Source organism: Elaeis guineensis, chromosome 10 (assembly GCF_000442705.2).
Source record: "Elaeis guineensis isolate ETL-2024a chromosome 10, EG11, whole genome shotgun sequence".
Lineage (NCBI taxonomy): Eukaryota > Viridiplantae > Streptophyta > Magnoliopsida > Arecales > Arecaceae > Elaeis > Elaeis guineensis.
The window spans coordinates 29,132,572-29,152,001 of record NC_026002.2 but is presented as its reverse complement, the minus strand read 5'-3'; the positions used below and the strand labels follow the sequence as shown (position 1 = coordinate 29,152,001).

At 39.6% G+C, this 19,430-nt stretch overlaps 3 protein-coding genes across 3 annotated transcripts; 2 read left to right on the top strand and 1 right to left on the bottom strand.

The window, feature by feature from the left end:
• The first annotated feature begins 5,767 nt into the window (after positions 1-5,767).
• On the top strand, positions 5,768-8,635 carry LOC105052584 (uncharacterized). Its single transcript, XM_010933437.4, has 3 exons — positions 5,768-6,056; positions 6,293-6,512; positions 8,203-8,635. Exons 1-3 carry the CDS (start codon positions 5,857-5,859, stop codon positions 8,416-8,418), a joined length of 636 nt encoding a protein of 211 aa, XP_010931739.1. The 5' UTR covers positions 5,768-5,856; the 3' UTR covers positions 8,419-8,635.
• A 3,604-nt stretch (positions 8,636-12,239) lies between these two features.
• On the bottom strand, positions 12,240-14,198 carry LOC105052773 (cytochrome P450 94C1-like). The gene has a single exon (XM_010933711.3). It carries the CDS (start codon positions 13,944-13,946, stop codon positions 12,417-12,419), a length of 1,530 nt encoding a protein of 509 aa, XP_010932013.1. The 5' UTR covers positions 13,947-14,198; the 3' UTR covers positions 12,240-12,416.
• Positions 14,199-17,265: 3,067 nt separating this feature from the next.
• On the top strand, positions 17,266-19,390 carry LOC105052772 (pentatricopeptide repeat-containing protein At1g09190). The gene has a single exon (XM_010933710.4). The coding sequence runs from the start codon at positions 17,332-17,334 to the stop codon at positions 18,820-18,822; it is 1,491 nt and encodes a 496-aa protein (XP_010932012.1). The 5' UTR covers positions 17,266-17,331; the 3' UTR covers positions 18,823-19,390.
• The last annotated feature ends 40 nt before the right edge of the window (positions 19,391-19,430 follow it).

Sequence of the window (19,430 nt, the reverse complement as noted above, 5' to 3'; positions counted from 1 at the left end):
CGTTCATCTACATGCATAGATCTTACGGTGGCTGTTGTGCAATCCAATGGTGCATGTCACGAGAAAAGATGAATCATTCTTTCTCACGAAAGACACAACTCTGAATCCAGTCTGGTATGCCATAAAATTCAATGTTCGAGAGGAAGACCAATCTCAAACTCGATAATTTAATGGATCTAGTTAGGATCCAAATTTGACCAGACCCAATCCTAAACCAAGCAATCAATTGGATGTAATTGTGGCCCCAAATTCAGTTTGTTTGGTCCGGCCTTCCTCAAGCAGAAATAGACTCGACTTGTGCATCTTTACCGTTACTTTCCTTCATCTAAGTAGACAATTGATTAGGACCAACAAAATATGATCCGATCCATTAATCCGACCCGTATTCAATCCATTATAAACAGATTTAGATTTAGACTAAACAGGTTTAGATTATAAACAAGTTGACCGATTTAACCTGTTTGATATTTGAGTCAGATTTGGATTTTAAATATATGATCTATTTAATCCATTTAATTCATTTAATATTTAAATCAGATTGAGTTAGATAACTTATTTAAATTGTTTAAGACCTGTTTAACCTGTTTAAAACCTGATTAACATATTTTTGAACCATTAAACTTGAATCTGTTCAATTTGTTTAACTTGTTTAATCCATTTAATCTAATTTGATATATTTAATAAACAAGTTAAGCAGATCGACTCAGATTATTTATTTAATAAATAGATTAGATTCAGTTCTGAATTATTGACCTATTTATAAACATATCAGATTTAGATTGATAATTTTTTGATCCAATCCGTATTAATCCAATCCGATCCGACCCAATTGCCATCCCTAAAATTGGTAGGAGTTTTGGTACAATGCTCTTTTAATAAATTTTTATTATGAAAGGTATTTAAGATATTATACTACTATCTTTTTTTATATTTTATTATTTTTATCCTCCTCCATGTTCTTCTTCGGCTTCTCCTTGCCACCACCTGCCTCCTCCCGCCCGCCTCCCCACCGCTACAAGCCACCCCTTATCCTTCTCCTTTTCCGCTCGCCTTCTTCTGCCCGCCTCCACATTATTGCACGTCGCCACCATCTTCCTCCTCCACCACCCACCTCTTTGAGCCCAAGCCCACCGCCACAGCTCCTATCGCTACTTACCGACCCACCGTTTCTCGCTTCCCTGCTCTCTTTCCCCTTCCACCACTCGGACCCGCTGCCCTCTTCATCCTATACCTCCGTCACTCACCTTCCTGCAGTCACACCGCCGTTGCTCGGACCTAACACCCCCTTCCTCCTCCTCTGCCCACCTCTCTATCACTCACCTTCTCGTTGCTGCACGTCGCTCCCTTCCTCCTCCTCCTCCAACCTCCTCCTCTGCCCTTAGCAAAAATGAAATCTCCCCCTCTTTTGCCCTAGTGATGACCCCGCTGCCCCACTCCTCCTTCACCCTCGATGCACACCCCACCTTCCTCCTCTCTCTCCTCTTCCTTCATCCTTAGTGATGACCCCACCACCCCGCTCTTTCTCCTCTGCCTTCAGTACACACCAAACCCCTCCTCCTCCTCCCTTAAGGATGACACTGCCGCCCCACCCCTCCTCTACCCTCGGTGCACACCCCTCCAACTCCTCCTCCTTTGACCTTTCCCACCTCCATCACCCATCCCCACCAGAAAATCATGATTTGGGAGAGGAGGGGTGGCGAGAAAGCTTTTGAAAAAAAAAAACTAGCATTCAATTTAACTCTGATCTTTGAGGTATTTACCGCACCAACCACGCACATCTGGTGCTCCAACTAATTATTGATAGAGAAATTCAAGTCGTCAATCTTTATTCCAACAGTCAGAAATAGGTCAGTTTTAAAAAGGCTAAACTATCCTTTGGAGTAGCAAAATGAATTTCTGTATATAAATTCTTAAGAAAATTGCAGACACCCCTTAAAGTCTGATCATTTGATACTTAGATCCCAAAAAAAAAAATTTCAGCCATCCACTAAAACTTTGAAAATGTTACAAAGAACTCCAGCCGTCTGTCTCTGGCCTAATAGTGTTAATATAAAAGATAAAATGACTAAAATATCCTCAGTTTGTACTCAATTCTTTTTTCATTTTTTTCTTGAATCATCGGGTGCAATTGAACCGTGCGAAATTCCACGGTGGATAACACGCCACATTACCCCTTGTATTTCATCGATTCCTGATTGTGCACTATCCATCATGCATATACTTTGAGATTTGCACTAGTTCACTTGGATCTAGTGCATGCCATAATTTCTCCTTCCTCGACCTCCTCCCTGCTCTCTCGCCACCACCTCCCATTGGTCCCCATCGTTGCCTTCCTTGCTATCGTCACCATGTCGACCTTCCCCTCCAATCTGTTAGAGGTATATCCTAGAAGCTAAGTTGGCCGACACATGTAACTTTTCTAATGATATAATTTTATAATTGAATAAAATAAATCGGATTAATTTTTATTCATGTTGAATCATGTGTCCATAAATCCTCCAAGAAATTAATGGGATGATGATACATATCCTCAAGAGTTGAGAATTTGGGATATATGTCTTTGATGATTGATTTCTAAATACTTTCGATCGATGGATCATCATGAAGATGATGATTGATCCGGTTAGATTGGTTCATAAATCATTTTTTTCTACATAGACGAGTTTCAAGTCTACAATATGGAGATACTGAAGCAAGAGTACAGATGATTGTTAGAGAACAATGGTACCGAGCGTGACTAATATTAGTAGTTACATGAATGTCTATCGACTTATCAATGACATACTTGATGCTGCAGTGGTGTGAATAGTCCTCAAACCTATGATGCTTCGACTGCTCATAGTGAGATTGCTATAGTTTAACTACATATAAATATGGTCTCTAGCCATATGGGTCATTATAGTGGACGTTAGCCACAGTAGATTTTCTATTGAAGTAGGATATGCAGCTATATGAGATCTATCGATCTTGATAGATAAGAAATAGTCCTATATAGTTTATGAGACTGAGTTCAAAAGATCTAGACCTGAACAGAGTGAACGATGGAAAAGAATTTTCATAAGATTTCACATATGAACTTAAATCGAATAAATCTTATATATGATAGACGATGGAGTTTGACGAATTATCCATGACCTCCATCTTGTCGAGACTCACGATAGAAGGACTAAATCATATAGTAACTGCACCTAGAGATTCAATATTTTATTCTGTCAGATTGCCACTAGATGTTGCTAGGTGTCATTGATAGATTATGAGACTCATCGAGCATCATCTTGATGACCAATGATCTTTGATAGGTAAAGTTAAAATTATTCCAACTCATCGAAAAAAATTTCGATAATATTGTGATAAAGGTCATAGTATATTTTATTACCAGATAGAATAGAACCTATGGGATCACACACAAAAAAAATCTTTATCCGATCAGATGGTTGATTAGTGATTATGAATCACTATTGGATCTAATCGTCAATATAATTGATGATTAATCTAGTGCAAAAGTTATAATAAAGCAATTTGCTAAGAGTTAATGAGTTGTAGGAGGATTAATTAGTAATTAAATTATTAATTAGCTCAATTTGATTAAATAATGGAGCTGAAATTAAGTCTAATTGAATTAAATTTAATTTAAATTGATTTAGATTTGATTAGATCAAGCCTGATTGAGTTATGAGATAACTTAATCACAAGGGAGATCAATTTTTTATTTGATCAAGACTTGGATTTAACTAATTTTCTAATTAAATTAAGATCTTATAGATGAGATTTGGTTTCTAATTAAATTAGGTTCTCTTCTCCATTTGGTTATAACCAAATTAGATTTGGTTTGGAATCAAATTGAAATACCAAGAGACCCAATTGGATTGAGGCTCTCTTTCTCCCTTAGCGCCACCTCATATGCACGCCTAACTTTTCTCCATGCCGCCCCCTTTTGTTTTTTGCATGAATTCATGTTAAAAATGATGGAGTCCACGCCCAAGCCCCTTTCTCATTGCCCCTCATAGATTGGATATAGATAAGAAAGGTTTGAATTTTGATTTGAACTTGTTTCCTTATCAAGAAAGAGTTTGATCACATCCAACTTCCTTGACACCAGACTATAAAAGGAAATCTGATTTTGTGAGTCAAATTAAGATGTTTTTATCATGAAAAATTATTATGGGGCATGAGAAATTTTTAGAGGGACATCGTACTTTTCTTAAGGCATGAGAAATAGAGGAAAGCGTCTCCTCTTGAGCGTTAAATCCCTAAGTGTTTTCATCTAGGGTTTATTCATATTATGGGGCGTGGGCTTTGGAGAAGAAAAAGAAAGGGAGAGTCTCTTTCTTCTGCTTCTTCTTCTTCTTATTCCTCCTATTGTTCTCCATCATCTCCGAGAGGGTTTGAGAGAAAATGATAGAAAAAATCAGTATCAATCGTCTGGAGGCATCTTCTGCAAGAGAACTAGCACCCCAATAAAGATGCAGACCTCTGATCGGATCGAGGATTTCGTATCGATATTCATAAAGATCGGACGTGTGTGCGGCTCGATGAAGACCTCATCGGATTATTATGATCATCAGCAACGGAGATCATCGATGCGCACAAAAGTATGGAGATCGGATCTCCAGACTTTTGATTTTAATTAAATCTGATTTTAATTTCAGCATCATAAAAATTGCATGTGATAGATCCTGTTAGCCACAGATTAGATCTACTTCATGTATGTTAGATAGATTAAAGCATTTAATCCAAATCAAAATTTTATTTCATCATGTTCATAATTTTTAAATGTTAAAAATCTGCACGTTCTGATTTCTGCATGCATGTTTTCGGATGTGCGACATCCTTCACAATCTCCCTCAAGTGCTTTCCTTCTCATAGATCTCCAAAAAGAGAGAGAAATGACTAGAAAAAAAAAAAAGAGGAAATGGCTCCTCCCTACTCCCCTGGTTGCCACCTCCCGTTGGCCTTCGTTATCGTCTTCCCCCTCATGGATGCCCACCTCTTCTCTGCTCTCCTCACTACCACCTCCTACCAGTTTCCACCGTCGTCTTTCCCCTTGCAGACACCCACCTTCCATTGGTGTCCACCGTCACTTTTCTCCTCACATATGCCCTCACCAATGTCGACCTCCTCTCTCGTGGATGCCCACCTCTTGTCGGTCTCCGCCATCGCCTTCCCCCTCATGGACACCCTCACCAACATCTGCTTTCCCCCTTATGGGCACCCACCTCCCATCAGTCTCCACTATCGTCTTTTCCTTTATGGGCATTCGCCTTCCACCGATCTTCACCATTGTCTCTCTTACGATGCCCTCACCGGTATTGGTTTTCCCCCTCCAATCTCTCTCCATACTTTTCTTGTCACAGATCTTCAATAAAAAGAAAGAAATAAAAAAAAATAAAAAATAAAAAAAATTGATCAATCTATGCAGGGAAAAGAAAAAAATTTCCACCCTTTTTATTATATTTTTATATATTTTTTTCATTCTCCGAAGAAATTAGAAGGGAAGGGAAGGATATTTATAATATTTTATAAAATTTAATCTCTCAATTATTCTCACGTTATAACGTTGGTCAGTGAGGATAGGGGGATGGATCTTTTTATAAAATTTTTAAAGTTTCGGTGGGTGGTTGAAAATTTTTCATTTAGGATCTGAGCGTAAAACGGTAAAACTCCAACGGTGCCTCGTAATTTTCTCTAAATTCTTTCAAATGTAGGGGTATTTTGGAAAATGCGCTTCCTCTCCGACCGCACCGACCGCTGCCGTCCACCCGGTTACTTTCTTTAAGGCTTCTTGCAAGTCTCTGCTCTTCTTCTTCTTCCGCACCAAACCCTCATCCTAACCGGAACCCTAGAATTCTTTCTCCCATGGCGTGGGCGACGAGGTTCCTTACGGCGGTGGCGTTCCTGGCGATCGGGATGGTCTTCGCGCCGGACCTCTTCGGGTCCGGGCCGGCCTCTCCCGCCGCGGCCGTCTCCGTCGCCAAGCTCGCTCACCTCCTCTGCTTCGCGACCTGTTGGGGCGTCTCCCTTTGGGTCACCTTCATCGGCGGCATCATCACATTCAAGTATCCCTCCCCAATCCTCAAAAAAATCCAGTTTATTCAATTGCTCCTAAGGAAATTTTGAGAAACTTTGGAAAAATTTGAGTAAAGTTTGACTTTCTTTTTTCTGCATTTTATTTGCATTTTCTGAAGTAAAATGACGGAATTTAGTGAAGCATTAATGAAAAAAAGTCCTTTTTTATTGAAAATTCATCTGTTGTTTTCTTCGGATTTTGATTAATTTGGGAAAAAAATTGAAGGAATTTGCCAAGGCACCAGTTCGGGAATCTACAGAGCAAGATGTTCCCGGCATACTTCATGGTGCTATCGGTGTGTGCCGCGATCTCGGTGGCGGCGTTCGCCTACCTCCATCCATGGAAGTCAGCGGCGCCCCTTGAGAGATACCAGCTTGGGTTCCTTCTCTCTGCCCTCGGGTTCAATCTGTCTAACCTCTTTGTCTTCACACCCATGACTACCGAGGTAATCCACTATTTTGATCCCTACTCCTCAATCTGAACAGGGTAGTTTTGTTTTTGAAGTAAAATATTAGGTGTCAATAGCTTATTATTTTTGGTGGATGGTGTTGCTATGATAAAAGAATCAGTGCTTGCAGTAGGTTGGGAACTTGTTGGAATTTATTCCTTGCCTTTTATTAGCAATATTTTGGTTTTATGAGTTGCACAAGTAAATTCTATTCTCAAGGTGAATAAGCCTTTCTTGTTTCCCTGATAAATGTGATAAGTTAACTTGTTTCGGCTTTATGCAACCAAACAACCTTTTGGGCTCCCGAATGAAGCCCCAGTGATAAGGAATGCTTTTGGGATTTCAGAGAAACTGAAAAGCACATTTTTGGCACTTATTTAGCTTTAACCAGGTTAGAACTATTTGGTAGTGTAGTCTGTGTGGGCAACATAGACTTGTGTGTAATGAGGGTTGGCTTTGAATAGTTTTACCTGGCGAACGGGGAGTTGTACCTTTTTGAACAATTTTATTCATGCTTCCTGGTTAAAATTATTCGGAGACCAAACAAGTTGACTTCTTATAATATTTAGTTGTCACCTATCCAGGGAGATGGAGAAACATTATTTTCATATAGATATTCATGTTTCATGAGATGTTGATGGCAATTGGAAGTTTTTTTTTAATTTAAAAAAAAAAAAAGCTAAACGATGGTTAATAGTTTATACTTGTTTTCACTTGCCAAAAGTGAGATTTATAACATATCTTTCACTTCAGGAGAACATAATCAACACAAAGACACATCTTGTTTACTGAAACAAATAAAAAAAGCAACAAACTAGCAAAAGGAAGGATTTTTGTGACAAAATTTATGCCTTTGGCTGCTCAATGCCAAGATCTTGATATGTCCTAAGTCTGATTCTTTTAGTTTTCATGATTTTCAAAATTTGTGATTAATTTTCAACATAAAAGCTTGTCATGTTTGATGGTATACTAGATCTTAAGAAGCATGAGTTAGGGCCTTTGGGTTTGTTAACTTTGCCCCTGGGTGGATTGTCAATTAATTCACATATAATACTATGTTCAGTGGTTATTATCTTCAATAATAGTTGTGGAAGATGAAAGATAAAATATTGGAATTCCTTTTGAGAGTCCTTGAAGAGCTGGTGCTTTGTTTACCAAATCTTTGAAAACAAAAAGAGAAGAAGCCCAATTGAAGATCTCAAAAGATGCAGTTTCCATTTGTTTAATCCAAATCCCAGTTGAGATGGATATTTTCCTTTATCTTTTATTTTTTGTGAATGTGGATGGCACATGCCTGTAAACTAGTTTGCGGAAAAATATGAAGAGATGAGTAACTTCGCTCGAGCTTTTATTTGGGTAAACTTAATTAATGATATTATCTTTTTGTGGTTTCCTGTTCTTACTCATCTTACGTTGAAATTTATATGAAAAGGTTTAAACATCATCCAATTTGTCTACTATAAGTTTAATCAGTTTAGCAAATGTTGTTGCAGTGACTTTTCTAGAAAAAGCATCAGCAATGTTTGGAATCTAATTATAAGTTACTGATTTTGTCAGCTGCTCTTATAATACAAGAAGCATGGCAAAGTTTCAGAAGAGTATTGCGGATCCAATCTTTATCTCCTTATCTATTCCTTTTTGAGCATGCATATCGCCATATTTATTTATTTATTTATTTCCCGAGCAGATTATGATGAAGAGGCACAAGGTTGAGAGAGAGTTAAGCATTGGCGAGGAAGTTGGGTGGTCAAAGAACATGGAAGTAGCAAAGTCTAATCCAAAGCTTGCAGCCATGAACAAGAAATTTGGAATGATCCATGGATTGTCTTCACTAGCCAACATCATGGCATTCGGCAGCCTTGCAATGCACTCGTGGTACTTAGCAGGTAAAATTCAGCTGTAAACACAATGGATATTCTTGAGTTCTGGAAAAATCATCTTCTAGCTGTTGGCTTCATTACAGTTCCATGGCTGTGCACCCATTATGTGTTGAAGTGGTGCTCAACTAGGTTCAGATGTCATGCAAGCACCTTTTCCATCATAACTGTTTGAAAACTTATCACAGTCAAATATGTTGTACCATCTTTTTTACTTGAATAGAAAAGGCACTCCTTTTATCAGTTTCTTACTGCATTAGTGGAATACATTTATTGAACTTAGATGAGGATCTTGTTCCTGGAACAATGAGTGATAAAAATTTGATTAGATTAAGGCCATAAACCAATATATTGTTTCAATTTTTGCACTGTGGGATCTTTTCCTTTGTGAGATGGACTAAAAGATTAGTGTTCATTGCTAGCTTAGAACAGTATGTGGAAGTAATATAGTGGCAGCACTCTGATGTTCACCTATGGTATATAATCAGAGAGCAAAGTAGTCATCATGTCTGGGTAAAACATACATTCTTGCCATCCACATCTTTAGTTAATGGCAGGTCACTTTCATTTTATTGGGGTGATTTCTGATGAAAATTAACACATTGATGCTATTGCTGTCCCATGCTCATGTTTTTGTAGGTTATTCATTCAATTCTTGCTAATTATTGATGCAATTTTACCTCCATAGTGATTGTGTTCCCTGAACCTGTTCTTCCATGCTTTTGGGTGTGTGCGTTCAATATGTTTCAATTTGTATTGAGCCACCCTAGGCTTACGCATTTTCTTCTCTCTCTCTCTCTCTCTTCCATTTGTTAAAGATGGGAAGACTTATGGAGTGGGGCATATTAGGGTTTTATTATTGTCATCGCTGGTATCTTGTAAAACAGGACTTCAGAGTTGACCAAGACCTACCACTTTATGGTGTTTTTTTTTTTTTATACCAGCATTTGGAATCTGTGATGCCGTAATGTACATTGTGGATGTTGGGACTTGGGATATCTAAAGCTCTCGTTACACGAGATGTATTGCATACAATGGTTGTGAGAACATGATTTGCCATTATTTTAAACCTTGTCTGAACAACATGGTGCATGATTTCATGAAAAGCTACCATATCCAAGTCCCAAATGCTTATGGGATTTTTATTTAGATGAACAATTAAAAATTGATCTAATTGGCCTCTTCTAAAACAATACCAACTCTAGTATAGAGATGGATGGATAGATCTATCTATCTATAAATAGATAGATTAATAGATAGATATTTAGATGATGAAGGTCTTACTGGTTTTTTGCATTTTGATATTAGTATTTTGCAAATGCCACCCCCCCCACTATTATAAAAATATATTGTTTAATAAATATTCTCTTTTGTGATGCTCGTTATGGATGTACATAAAATGCAAGTGAGAGGAAGCATGCAATTAAAAGATTTACTATTTGTTTATTTAACTTGATAGGTGCATTTACACTTTGGTTTGTTACGTTGCACTGCTTTTTCTTTTAAAGAAAAGAGAAGACAAACAAATGTGGGTACATGTTAGCAAATAATCACAGAAAGCTACAAAAGATTTGTCATGGTGCTTAGTCTTCTTTCTTTTTCTTTTTTTTTTTTCCCCCCGCATGTTAATTTTAGTAATTTGCAAAAGCCACCAGCCTGCTTGTATACGATTGATTCCTAAATGAAAGAAGAGCTTAGTATTCTCCTTTGTGATGAGTGCGGCAATTGGATTGGAATTTTTGAAATTTCAGTTAGTGGATGTTTGATTTGCAATTGGAATCGGGATAAAAATTAAAATAAATTAGAGTCAAAATCGAAATGATCAAATCTTTGGAAATGTATAGTCTGTAATCGAAATTGAAATTGAAATGAAAATTTAAATTTTTAAGAGATAGTAGGAATTAAATTTTAAATAGATTTAATTATTTTTATTTTATTTTGAAATTGATCCGTTTCAATCGAACAGTTGAAACGAGAGCCATTTATTTTTATTTTGATTTCAGTTCTCAATTTTTCCAAACCAAACATTCTTTTTAAGATTTCGATTCCAGGGAATTTAGGTAAAAGTGTACAACGGACATGATGTTTTTTTGGGTAGCATAACGGACAAGATGTTTAGAAGATACAAGGCATTCGCTTTACTTCATCACACTAGCATATAAGCCCAACCCCAACACTAACAGCATCAAATTAGATCACAAAAAAGAGAGAGAAAAAAAAAAAAAAACACCAAACTTTCGTAACGTTTCTCCACTGCTCTAGAGCATATAACCCTGGTTACCAAACGCTTGATACTTACAAAACCTCAAACCATCAATCCTGATCACGAGGAATCAAACCAAAACGACAAAAATTCCATCAAAACCGTGATCATCCAGATCAAAACCCTAAAGCCGCACGAAAGTTAAGGAAAGAAAAAAGGGGATTGGGAACCAACCGTTGATGCCGCTGTTGATCTCTCCTAGCGTTTCTCCACTGCTTTGGAGCGCGACCTGATGATCAATTGCCCGGTCCTTCCAAACCCCAACTCCATCAAACTGGATCATAAGAAACTAAAACCGAAACCACAAAAAATCTTGATCTTCTTCTTAGCTGCTACCCAAAAAATCATTAAAAAGGGATCATCTTTGTCTTCTCAATTACTGATCTTGATCTTCTTCTCCATATCACTACTCTGGAGTGCGACCCTAGCGACCAAACACCCGCTCTTTCAAACCCTAACACCATCAAACCAGATTACAAGAAATTAAAAAAAAATCAGAAAAAATGGAGACCAAAGATCAAGTAGAAGAGTGAGGAGACAAGAGCTAGGTATCACTGGATTACACGCACTCGCACCTAGCTTTCTCAAACTTGAATGCTTTGATATCATGCATGGGTCCATCACATCGTTCGAACCCAACTATTTGAGTAAAAGACGGGATTTAAACATTGGAAAAATGTTTCTACCCAAAAAAAAAAAACATTGGAAAAATGTTGATTGCACCCACTTCTGAAGACACCAAAATCAACACTCTCCCACTAATGAATTGGTCCCCACGTGTCAGTGAAGTTAAAAAACCAAAAGTTCCTTCCGCACCAAATGCGTTCTCCATGCGAGAGAATTTGTAGACACACTAATTCTTGCTATTTGCAGTGGATGATAACCACCTGCAAATACTTCAATTGATCCTGATACATTCTTTACTCTCTTATAATCACTTTTACACCCCTTTACAAATTCATCTATCTTTAGAAATCGATACCACTAATATTCTACCAGAAAATAATCGATCTAAATTCTAGCAAATGTCTCTGTCCTCATATTCTTTCTTCCAAAACTCCCAAACAATCCGAGATAATTAGCATAAGATATGATATATAGTTATGGTTATGATTTTCTTCCCACTTCTCAAGTTTAAAAATATATTATTTTCTAAATTATTATATAATCAATAAAAAAGTAATATTTTAATAGTGGTATATATATATATATATGAATAAGGAATTGATTGTGAATTTCTTTGGGCTAAAGATGTGCAAATTACTTAAAAGCAAAGATAGCTAGTAGCTACACGATCAATGAATATTTTGATTTTATATCAATAATCAAATCAAATAATTGAAAGGTAGTTAAAATGTAGGAAAAGAATCTGCTCTTATATATCATTAAATCGTATAAATGATTATTTTGATATCTCATGAAAATTATTTTGGATGTAAAAACAAAATAATACTGGATGATATAATAAAATATCTCTTATTTTCAAACGAATGTTTGCGTCTTGCCTTCAAGGATATACTAATTTTTTCTACAAAAAAAAAAAAAAAAAGGGGTATGCTGCTTCTCAGAATTCGATACCAACATGTTTGATAACCAATCAATATGATCCGCAGAGCAGCTGTTGCTAACCTTTAATTTTATTTTTTTTTTGGGTAAATTCATGCATGTCTTGCAAGAAAACATGCAGACAGCCTTTTTCTATATAGAAGGTATTCCACCGATTAACAGGGTGCACTTCGGCACACCACACCGACAATACCGCTAACATGCACCGTGACCCCGCGGGCCGGAGCTCCTCCGCCGCACCTGAGCTGGCAGCCCGCCGTCGATCGATGCAGTCAGCCCGGCAGCGAACTTGGGCGATCGACCCACATCGAGCACTTGGACGTCGAATCTCGGAACCACCGACACGACGATGGTCTTCATTTCCATGAGAGCCATCTCCTTCCCGAGGCACACCCGGACCCCGGCCTGGAACACCGGGTACTTGAACGGGCTCGCCGGCACAAACTTCCCGTCTCGGAGCCACCGCTCAGGTTTGAACTCCTCGCAGTCGGGTCCCCAGATGCTCTCCATCCTCCCCATCGCGTAGGGGTGGTACGTCACCCTGGTCCCCTTCCTCACCAAGCTCCCGTCGGGGAGCGTATCGTCCTCGACGCAGTATTTGGAGTCGAACTGGACCGGGGGGTAGACCCGCAGGGTCTCGTACATGGCCGCGTGGACGTAGTGCATCTCCTTCAGCTGCTCCAAGCTCGCCACCTCGTCGTCGCCGGTGCCTCTCATGACGTCGGCTATCTCGTCTCGAATGGCGGCTGTGACCGCTGGATGCTTCGAGAGGAGAAGGAAGAAGCTGGTGAGGCCGGACGCGACCGTGTCGCGGCCGGCCAGCAAGAAGCTTATGGTTATGTCGCGGAGGTAGCGGTCATCGTTGACCGAGCACATGAATCTAGAGAGGAGGTCGTCGCTGGAGGCGACTCCGTGCTTCCTCTTCTGTCGTATCACCTCGTCGGCTAGCACATTGACCAGGCCGATGACCCGCCTCAGCTCCCTCTCCGAGCCCACGTTCAGAATCCTCTTCAGCTTCCACAGCGCCGGCGCCACCGCCGTCGCCCGCCGGGCCGACAGCCTCGACGCCGTGTCGAAGGCCGCCGCGAACTCGGAGATGGGCAGCGACGCCTCCAGGCAGCCCGGGTCGAGGCCGAAGGAGATCTTGCATATGTTGTCGAAGGCGAGGCGCCGGAACACGTCCTGGAGATCGATGACGCGGCCGTCGGAGGAGGCGGAGGTGAGGAGGGGGATGAGGCGGCGGCGGACCTCGGTGGAGACGATGCGGAAGGCGTGTGAGCGGACGGACAAGCTCCCGAGCTCGAGGCTGGCCATCTTGCGCTGGAACTGCCACGTGTCGCCGTCGACGTTGAAGATGCCGCGGCCGAGGAGGTCGCCGAGGATGGAGGAGAAGGGCTTCCCCTTGGGGAAGTTGTCGAACCGGGTCTGGAGCATGTACTCCACGTTGGCGGGGTCGGCGGTGACCGTGTTGTCGAGGACATGGATGTGGATGGTCCTGGTGGGCGATTGGCGGAGGAGGTGGGTGTACCAGTCGCAGAGGTTCGTGAACTCGGCGGTCCACGACGAGCTCAGGTAGGCCTTGCAGACGTGGCAGTTGCACCACGGCCGGGATCTTAGGAGTACAAGTAGTAGGGTAAATAAAAAGAAGATGGTGGTGGAGGAGAAGAAGAGGAACGAGAGGTAGTTCTGTAGCCATGGGAGAAGAGAGATCAACGGTGGAACCATTTTTCTTGTTTGGTTTGGTGGTAAGAAATGAGATGAGGGAGGGGAGGAGAGGCAAGGTGTCTTTCTATTTGTACCGGCCGGTGTGATGGCCTTTCAAGTATTCCATTCTGCCACAATTATTACTGGGTTAGGAAGGGGAATCCCCTGGACATCCCGGGTTTGCTAGGGACACATGAGGTGAATTTGGCTGTGGATGTGTACTAGGATCGATACATCAAGCCAATGGACCTTCGGCATTCCCCTACTTATGGATCCATCAAGCACCAAAAAATAAAATATTTTTATTATATACAGTAAATTTATATTTTTTAAAAAATATTGATTGTTAAATATTATTTTTGTTTTTTTTTTTTTTGGGGGGGGGGTTTATGATAGAGACATGCCTGAGAGGTGGATGATGCTTTTGAGGGAAAGGATCGTTTATCACAACATTGAGTGAATCATTTAGCGGGAAATTTTAATTATTGAATATTATTTTTTATATTTTTATAAATTTTGATTGTTGAATGTTGGTGGTATATTAACTCATAGAATGAATATTGTGTTCGTATACTATTAAAATTTTATTGTGATGAATGAATTTTGCAAATGTAACTTCAATCATCATCTGTTACTATGGTTTTAATAATATTTAAAAAATATAGATTATTGAGCAAATAATATCTAATAATATAAATTCATTGATAAAATTATTGTAAGCTATTACAAAAGTTATTGCAAGCCGCTACTAAAGTTATTGCAAAACGTTGCATAAATATAAAAATAAAATATGTAATAATATCAATTTGTTGCTTAAAGTAGGATTTGCAATAGTAGATGTTGCTATAAGACTCTGATCCAATGTATGAGGTCCAAGGTCAGATTTTTTTCGATTGAAAGCTCGGCTTCAATCCGAGAACCAAAACTTCTTGAAGAACTTACAAAACAAATTCATTTTCATCAAAAATTTTTTAGTAGGAATCTTTTGATGCTTAAGTCAGTCAGAATTTGAGAATAATAAAAAAAAGAGAAAGCAAGAAACTGAATTGATTACTCTGAAGTTAGGGGTGAAAGTAGTATGGATATTATCGGTTAGGATCCATTTTCTTATCTGAATCAATTCGGATATGGAAAAAAATTTGAAGATCCGACTAATATCCATATCCGCATTCACATCCGTTAAATAAAAATAGATATGCATATGAATATATAATTATCCGATCCATATTCGAATCTACATATAACACTACATAATTTTATATAGTATTTATTAATTTTAAAAAAAAATATGTAATTATATAAATATATTATTAACTTGATTTATCATCTATTTAGTAATTTCTTTGACTATATAGTCATAAAATTTAATTATCTAAGTTATATCCGTAATTATATTCATACTTTCAATATCCGAATTGTATCCGTATCTATTTAAAATAAATATAGATATAAATTTTTATATTCGAATAATATCTATATCTATATTTATATTTATTAGATAAAATAAATATGAATATGTATATGCTAATATCCAATTCATTTTTAGCCCTATCTAGAGTCAAACCTATTTAAAGGTCCTTTCTGCCCCTCTTTATATAAGGGGAAAGTTGTCAACCATTACCCTCCAAATCTAGTAATGGAAGTAGAGAATCATTACCCACGTTGCGAATGTAGATGGTGGGTTATGGACATTAATTGCATGACATTAACTCGCATACCCATGTTTTAAGGAAACCTTTCAAGACTTTAGAAGGTTATTCTTCCTTTTGTAATGGTCTATCAGTTGTTGGGTCTCATTTCTTTTTATCAATAAAATTCTGACTCTGAGATTGGTAAGCATCTGAGTTAGGGATCGGACAGAAGCCGATGCCATAAAGTCGATTACTTCACCTCAATTTTCTTGATTTTTTTTTCTAACATCCAAGGTTATATTGAGTCATCGATGAGTGTTCGGTTGTAATTGGAGGAAAAAAAGATCAGACCAGATAGTGGATAATCCCCAAAATAATAAGGATCTATTACCTAAATATAAAAACAGCTATCAAATCTTCCAACAAAATTGTTACTTATAATAAAAAAATCATTGCAAAAACTTTTTGAAAACCATTGTTTGTTTAAACAATATGAAACCATTGCCTGAATATTAAAAATGGATACATAAATATAAAAATACTATTGCCTACGTATGAAAAGCTGCTGCCTAAACCCACAAATATCGATCGCTGCCTAAATATGAAAAACCACTGCCTAAGATAAAAAGAAATATTACAAAAATCTTCAGAAGATTATTCTCTAAATATGAATAAATATTATCTAAAATAGAAAAACCACTGTCAAATTCTTTCGAAATTTTATAAATGGCCATGCAGTTGCTAATCTTCAGAAAAAGAATCTAAGTTTTGTTTGCTTTGAGCGCTATTTTCTCATCATATAACTTCAGCAAGCAACCAGAACTAAACTATAGCAAAATTGGAACATCAAAATTCTTCAAAGTGCTTACATATTGTTCAACTCGTGAACTGAAAATTAATTCCCCTCAGTACCAAAAGCAGCATCTACCTTGTATAGGCAATTACTGCCACACATGCTATGATCACCTTGGCATGTGGGTTTGCCCCGTGTTTGATGACGTCCATGTCAAGCTGCATGGGAAAGCTATTTTTTGCTTATACGTACATGTAAATGTGGAAAAGTTGATGTCTAGAAACACATATACTTCTCTCAGTTAACTGCATCACATATGATCAAAGCAGTCATCCACAAAATTAGTCATGCACATTGCAAATATAAGATGCTAGCCGTACATTAATCAAATCCTGAGTCCAACCACACTGGTCTTTATCATTGTCTGGTAATCAAATTATTTATTTTTGTTCAAAAGGAAAAGGTGATGAATCAAATTTCATATTTCTTTTTAAATCTTGACAAATAATGTACTCATGATAAGTTGGGGCTTATCCTAATAACCACACCCTTCTCTCTCCCCCTCTCCCTCTCTGAGTTTAGTTTTGAGTAAATTCATCCTTAAATATTTGGGTATGTTTGGGATCCGATTGATGCATTCCTAAATATCTGGCCATGCATAATAGTAGTATTAGTAGGTCTCTCTTCATTTTTTTTTTTAAATAAAAATATCAATAATAAGTGAAATAATAAAACAAAGATCTGTAAGAGAAAAAATATATATTAATAATAAGTTCAAAAATAAAAAAATGAATAATAAGTGCAATAATAAAACAGAGATATATAAGAAATAAAAATATTAATAATAGGTGCAATAACAAAACTGAAGTATATAGAAAATTTATTTCATTTATTTCCTTCTCCTGGATTGCCGAGTTTTTCCCCCAGTCCTTGCATTGGCTTCAAATTTCGAAACAAAACGGCAAAGAGATCAATCAGCAGCATGACCCGCGGGCGGGAGCAGCAGCGGGCGGCAGAGCGGCGAGTGCTTCAGCTTCTCCACGGCCGCGCCACCCGCACCCACATCCGGGAGATCCACGCCCACCTCCTCCGCCACCATCTCCACTTCTCCAACCTCCTCCTCGCCCACCTCGTCTCCGTCTGCGCCGCCCTCCGCCGCGTCCCCTACGCCCGCCGCCTCTTTCTCTCCCACCCATCCCCCTCCCTCCCCCTCTTCAATGCCACCCTCAAGGCCCTTTCCCTATCCCCCGCCGCCGCCCCCGACGCCCTCCGCCTCTTCTCCCTCCTCCGCTGCCGCTCCCTCTTCCCCGACCGCCTCTCCTTCGCCCCCCTCCTCAAAGCCGCCTCCTTTCTCCCCCCTGCCCTCGGCCGCTCCGTCCACGCCCTCACCCTCGTCTCCGGATTCGCCGCCCACCCTCCCGTCGCCGTCGGAATCCTCGAAATCTACACCAGTTCGGGCGAAATGGACTCCGCTCATCGAGCGTTCGACGATATGTTCCAAAAAGATGTCGTTGCTTATAACCTGATGATAAATGGATACTGTAAAAGAGGCGACTTTGAGAGTGGATTCCGCCTCTTTCGCCAGATGGGTGATCGGAGCATTGTCACATGGAATTCAATGATCGCCGGCTTGGCATGCTGCGGCCGGGATGGCGAAGCTCTAGAGCTTTTTCGGGAGATGTGGGACTATTCCGGGTTTGAGCCTGATGATGCCACATTGGCTACAATTCTGCCGGTTTGTGGTCGGCTGGGGGCTTTGGATGTTGGTAGATGGATTCATTATCATGCCGATGGGAAAGGATTATTGAAGAGTGCCGTCAATGTTGCGAATTCGATCATCGATATGTATTGCAAATGCGGGGATTTGGCAGCTGCCCAATTGGTTTTTGATGAAATGCCAAAGAAGAGTGTGGTCTCTTGGAATGCTATGATCACGGGGTCGGCTTTCAATGGGCATGGTCAAGTAGGGATTAATTTGTTCGAGGAGATGAAGAGAAGTGGAGTTGAGCCCAATGCCGGGACCTTTGTCGGGATTCTCGGGTGCTGCGCACATGCTGGATTGGTCAAGGGGGGTCGCAAATTGTTTGCTTCAATGGTTGAGGATTATCGCATTGAGCCGAAGCTTGAGCATTATGGGTGTATGGTTGATCTCTTGGGGAGGTGTGGGTTTGTCGAAGAGGCTCATGAGTTGGTCAGGAGTATGCCGATGAGGCCGAATGCTGCCATTTGGGGAGCGCTGCTCAGTGCATGCCGGAATTATGGTGAGCTTGGCATTGCAGAGATGGCCATGAGGGAGCTCATTGAGCTCGAGCCTAGAAATTCTGGGAATTATGTGTTACTAGCCAATCTTTATGCAGAGGCTGGCCTGTGGGAAGAGGCAGAGAATGTGCGGTGGTTGATGAAGGGGAAGAGCGTGCCAAAGGTGCCCGGGCAGAGCCTTATAGGACATGAAGATAGGGTTGAAGGAAATTGAGGTGATTTCGGGTAGGTCATCAATGGACTTTGTTGGAACTCAAGAGGTGGAGCCCTCTAGATTGTTACCTCCTATTCGCTTTGACCTCTATCAATGGCTGAAGGGGTATATCATGGAACACTCTTTCAGGAGAGCTTGGAAGAAAGGGTTTAACATGAAGGCTTCCCTTCATAGGAATGAAGGGGTTTGAGAGGCCCACACCATATTGTTGGCGGCACACTTTGCATAAGATTGCAGAAGCCAATACCTGTTGTGGGAGATCTTTACTGATTTGATTCTTTATGACAACATCATTGTGGAATTTGAACATCACTATTTTTGGGGGGTCTCCGCATAGCGATAAAAGCTTCAGAGGAGCTGCACTGTTCAACTAAAATTTTCGGTGCCTTCATGCCTGCTTCAGGAACAGCAGACTCGGTCATATGAGCATTTGGCTACATAATCTGCATATGGATTCGACGCTTTATGATTGCTGATTAACATCAGAGAATTAATCAAAGAAAACATATCCAGTGTAAGATCGCATTTATATACGAGGAAATCAAGGATGGTAGATCATTGCGTTTGCCATGCAACAGCCATATGATATTATTTCTTACAAGTCCTCT